This window comes from Limulus polyphemus, unplaced genomic scaffold (assembly GCF_000517525.1).
Source record: "Limulus polyphemus unplaced genomic scaffold, Limulus_polyphemus-2.1.2 Scaffold5386, whole genome shotgun sequence".
Taxonomy (NCBI): Eukaryota; Metazoa; Arthropoda; class Merostomata; order Xiphosura; family Limulidae; genus Limulus; species Limulus polyphemus.
In genome coordinates this window covers 1-5,590 of record NW_013670996.1, presented here as the reverse complement: position 1 = coordinate 5,590, position 5,590 = coordinate 1, and the positions used below count along the sequence as shown (strand labels likewise).

The window sequence follows — 5,590 nt, the reverse complement described above, 5'->3', positions numbered from 1 at the left end:
GCTTAGTAATTCATAAAATAATTGGTTGAGATGAAGTATGAGAGTGGCAGTTGTCCTGCAAGTGAAGTGAGGGGTTGGCACTCCCTTGTGACCCCTAGGGATATTTGTGTTCATTCTGGAAGGAGTATTAGTGCAATCTTCACATGATTCACTTCAGTATCATAATGAAGGAACATGTGTTTAATTTTTACATCTCTAAACTTCTACCTTATCCATTACCTTCTAGAACAAAGATTAACTAATGTGACTGCTATTTTTGTAGAGTCAAAAGTGTTGTTGTAGAGACTTGTTAACTCCAAAATTAGTATAAAACTAAGGATAAAGATGAAGACTGTTGACAAAACACAAACATTTTACTTACAAGGCTTGATAGTTTTCCAAAACATTAAAACCTTATAAATAAAATGTTTGTCAACTGTCTTCATCTTTATTGTTAGACTAGTTTTCCCCACCTTGAATCCATTGCAAGTATAAAACTAATGCAGGTTTATTTAAGCTACCTGAACATATCTTGGTTCAGTGCACAGTTCTGTTCAACAAGTTTCTAATTTAGTAACCATAGAATTCTTCGGTGCAATTTTAACATATACTTTATACGAACTGTCAAAACTCTCGAAAAAATGAAGGATTTTGATAAATATAAATAGTTATTTTATTATGTTTAATATATTTTCTTTGTATTTCTATAACTCTAATTTGTTTCTTCTTTGTTTCCTGTGACTTTTAGGTCCAAGTGTTTGAGGCTGTTAAGCTTGTACTTGCAATGGCTGTTTTTTTTTGTAGATTTTAGTGCAAAATGTTATTAGTTTTCATACTATAATATGTTCCATACCATGATGAGCTTAGGACTAGTTTTCAGCTGGGTTAGCTTTTATCAGCCCAGCTAGGTTAATAGAAAGGAATATTATGGAATAAAGAAGTATCATGTACAAAGTAGTTCTGAGTTTATGAACGGTGTTTTATTTTACCATGAAAAAGCATGCTGGTTTTTTAGCTACATTACAGTAATGTATATGGAAATCTTGTTTTAAGTCAGTGAATGTTAAAAAACTAATTTTTATTTTATTTTTACTTCTATAAGTAGGAGCACAAACAAGTTTACTCCTCAGTAATGTTTTTTTTTACTACTATGGATAAATTTAGCATGTTTTGAGTTGACTTAGAATTAAGAGCTGTATTGAAATGGTTTGATGTAAGAATTGTTTTCAGAAAATGACTCAAACCTTGATTATGTTTTTGTCAGGTGTAATAAGTGCATTAGAAAATTGTGAATACTAACAAAACTTCTACAGTTAGATTCTAAACAATGCACTACGACTGTCATGATTCTATCGTTCCTATCTTGTTTTTAAAATTAAAACTACTGCCAAAATGAGAATAATTAAACTAATAGCAAGAGTCTGTAATACCCAAGACATGCTTTGACTCAACTTGGTTTTCCTTGTATGTAAGTCTTAGGCTCTTAGTTACACACATTGGTGACTACCCTTACACGATCATGATATGATAAACAAACTGCATATAAGAAAAATATTATTATAGAGTTGACATTTATCAAGAACTTTTTGTGTGTGAAATTTAGGAGTTTTGAAAGGAACCTTCAGACATATCGAATGTTGACGAGGCTAAGGCCACCAAAATCTGCCTTTGACTCCTTGGGTCATGGAACTGTAAGTATCAGAATTTGTTCCTAATTATGAAAATTGAAAGATTTATCCTTCTGAAGGCGGGTTTCATTTTTGTTCAAGACATGTTATCTCTACATTAACACTAGCCCACATGAAATATCTCCATGATTCCAACGATAGTTAAAAAAACAGAAGCTCAAAGCAAGAATTATTCAATAACTGAGAAACTTGCGTCTCGTCTGTCGTTATCTTACTTATGGTCAATAACCTCAGTAGGAAATACATGGCAAGAGAATCTTTCAGGACATTATTCATTAACAAACAATTTACTATATTTATCTTAGTTATGGTCAATAACCTCAGTAGGAAATACATGGCAAGAGAATCTTTCAAGACATTATTCATTAACAAACAATTTACTATATTTGTCTTAGTTATGGTCAATAACCTCAGTAGGAAATACATAGCAAGAGAATCTTTCAAGACATTATTCATTAACAAACAATTTACTATATTTGTCTTAGTTATGGTCAATAACCTCAGTAGGAAATACATAGCAAGAGAATCTTTCAAGACATTATTCATTAACAAACAATTTACTATTTTTGTTCCCTTAAACTTGACCCATTTTCTATTTTTTTTTTCTCACTTTTTTTATTTTCACTCCACAGCTATGCGTTCATTCTCTTGACCTATTTCTCATTTTCCTCCTTTCTCTTTTTTAACGCTTAATTACGTATTTTTCGGAATATTAAATTTTGAGCTGTCTTGGTGCTCAATCAAAGTTCCTTCTATTAATTTTTTTTTAATTTGAACTAAACAGTGCTACAGCAGTGATGATCCTGAGGATGACGTTGTAACGTCAAAACATGTAGAGTCGTCAACTTTTTTGAAGGCCATAGATAGGCCTAAATAAAATGTTTTTAATTGTGTACCAGTTTAACGTTGAATATTATTTATGATTTTAACTTTATATTATAAACAAGTGCGAAAATACTATAATTATGTTTGTTGATGTTGGTCCTTATATTTTCATATAATGCCCATTTTCTAGGCTACTAAGCTGTGTCTTATTATAATAGATGAAAAATTCTGTCCAGCTGTATAATCTCCATGACGAAACATCAGGAGATACAGCATTGAATGAGATGTCTTTTTTAATAAAATGTTGTATTAAAAAAAACGTACTGGTTTCCAACCATTATTTTATTAGTCGTGCCCTCCTGTGGCAGCAAAATGCTGCATTATAGGTGTAGTATCAGATAATTTAACCTTGTCTCATAGAGACAAGAGAGGATGTTGGGTTTAATTCACATCTTTTGTGATAACTTTAATAATACATAATTTCCGTCACAACTTGAAAGTTATTTAAATACAGTTACAGATCTGGTTAACCCAAAAGTGATAATTAGTACATCCTTATACAGATGGTTAATCCTAAACCTTACTTGTAAACAATGTTTACATGAATCCAAATTATCTGTTTTTATACTACAATTAAACAAAGGGGAACAAGTTTCAAGTCTTCTCTGCAATAACAGTTACTACATCAGACAAAGATGGCATGCACCAATGATTGATTATCCAAACATTATACAAAACATTTTATCGAGGCAAACTAATCACAGTGATTAATAAAAGAAACAGGATTCAGGCAGACATAAAAAGTGCCCCATGTCTTACCTTTCCCTATAGCTGCTGGCTAAAATATGACATATGGGAAAAAGAAAAAAAGTTTCCTTAAAAAGCCATTTTTAAAATAAGTTACACACATACTAGTAACCCAATCTTTTAAACACAGATTGTAAAAGTAAGGTTTAGGATTAACCATCCATGTAAGGATGTACTAATTATCACTTTTGGATTAACCAGATCTGTAATAAAGTAAATGCTGCTATTCATCCTTGGCTTAGCTTTCCAGATTTGTAACCGTGTTCATAGTTCCAGATGTTTGGCTGTATTCGTAGTTTCAGTTCTTATTTTGGTGTCCTTTGCATTTCTATTAATGTATTGTTCTGTCTTGTGAATGGCATTTGAAGTTTGTTAATGGTTTGATTTATTGACAAAACATCAGTATTACTGTAGCATTTAAGTTTTAACACACAAACGAAATAAAAGTTGTTCATAAAAAACTCGTTTCAGGACTGAGCTTCTGTATTTATAAAACTGTTTTTTTGCACACGTAATGAATCTTAAGTTGGGATATAATAACCAGTACTAGCTGTTATTAATAATAAATAAAATTTTCCTTTCAGCTTAATATAAACTACTGATTAAGTGTTCTGATCATAGCTAAATGTAAGATTACTTCAGATAATCCTTGGAAAGGTATTATTAATACAACACAGAAGCTGTGAAAAATGTACCTTACATAATGTGACTTTAACAAACACTGAATAATTATAAGAAGAAAGGTTAGATAATTTATTGCTTTCAGTGTATCGTTACAGAGCTTTCTTCGAAGCAATTACTAATCCCAGTGTAAAACTGCATTGAATATGTGTTTGTATTTAGGATGGTTATATGTGGACAGTGGTGCATGTTGGGGCTCTGTGTTGAGTGAAACGGAATTTAGTACTTGTTTGTATCGAGGGTGGTTATACATGGACATTGGTGCATGTTGGGGCTCTATGTTATGTAAAATTGACATGAATTCATGTTTGTTTGTAGGGTGGCTATACACTTGCAGTGATGCACGTTGGAGCTCCGTGTTGTGGAATGAATGCAGCCGTCAGATCCTTTGTTAGAAACTGTCTCTACCGAGGAGATGTGGTGTATGGTATTCATGATGGAATAGAAGGACTAATTGAAGGAAATGTAAGTTCTTATAAATATTGTTAGACTAATTGAAGGAAATGTAAGTTCTTATAAATATTGTTAGACTAATTGAAGGAAATGTTAGTTGTGATAAATATTGTTAGACTAATTGAAGGAAATATAAGTTTATATAAATATTGTTAGACTAATTGAAGGAAATGTAAGTTTATATAAATATTGTTAGACTAATTGAAGGAAATGTTAGTTCTTATAAATATTGTTAGACTAATTGAAGGAAATGTTAGTTCTTATAAATATTGTTAGACTAATTGAAGGAAATGTTAGTTCTTATAAATATTGTTAGACTAATTGAAGGAAATGTAAGTTCTTATAAATATTGTTAGACTAATTGAAGGAAATGTAAGTCCTTATAAATATTGTTAGACTAATTGAAGGAAATGTAAGTTCTTATAAATATTGTTAGACTAATTGAAGGAAATGTTAGTTCTTTTAAATATTGTTAGACTAATTGAAGGAAATGTAAGTTCTTATAAATATTGTTAGACTAATTGAAGGAAATGTAAGTTCTTATAAATATTGTTAGACTAATTGAAGGAGATGTTAGTTCTTTTAAATATTGATGTAAATGAATCTTGATGTAAATCATTTGAGCACTTTTTTCTAATAATAAACAAATAAAATATGCAGATCAAGTGAAATTCTTTTATAGACCAAAAGGTAGCATAATTTTAATGTGTGAAAACATAACAGGAACATTCTCCTAATTCACACATGCTTTCTGATTGTATGACTTCTACTGAACAAGAATTAATTTCATACATTAAGAACAAAACTAGTGAGTTTTAATAACTTATCAAGATCAATTGGGTTTTTGAAATTCTGTCATAATTATATTGACAATAAACATTCTAGATAACTTATTTTTATTTGTTGTCTGTACAGTTCACTTATCATCAGAACATTTAATTGACAATTATGGATAATATTAAAATTCATTCTATAGAACAATGTTTTCTTTATGACTTCACCCCCCACATGTTCAGTGTTGTGTAGACTTTCTTTATGACTTCACTCCCCACATGTTCAATGTTGTGTAGACTTTCTTTATGACTTCACCCCCCCACATGTTCAATGTTGTGTAGACTTTCTTTATGACTTCACCCCCCCACATGTTCAATGTTGTG

At 30.7% G+C, this 5,590-nt stretch overlaps 1 protein-coding gene across 1 annotated transcript in view; it reads left to right on the top strand.

The window, feature by feature from the left end:
- The window catches only part of LOC106472501 (ATP-dependent 6-phosphofructokinase-like), a gene marked incomplete at its 3' end in the record, with an annotated part of 39,160 nt that extends 34,715 nt beyond the window's left edge, over nucleotides 1–4,445 (top strand). The window contains exons 13-14 of the mRNA XM_022401080.1: nucleotides 1,583–1,670; nucleotides 4,299–4,445. Of these exons, the coding sequence (XP_022256788.1) occupies nucleotides 1,583–1,670; nucleotides 4,299–4,445 (235 nt within the window). The remainder of the gene's footprint in view (nucleotides 1–1,582; nucleotides 1,671–4,298) is intronic.
- Nucleotides 4,446–5,590: the final 1,145 nt, after the last annotated feature.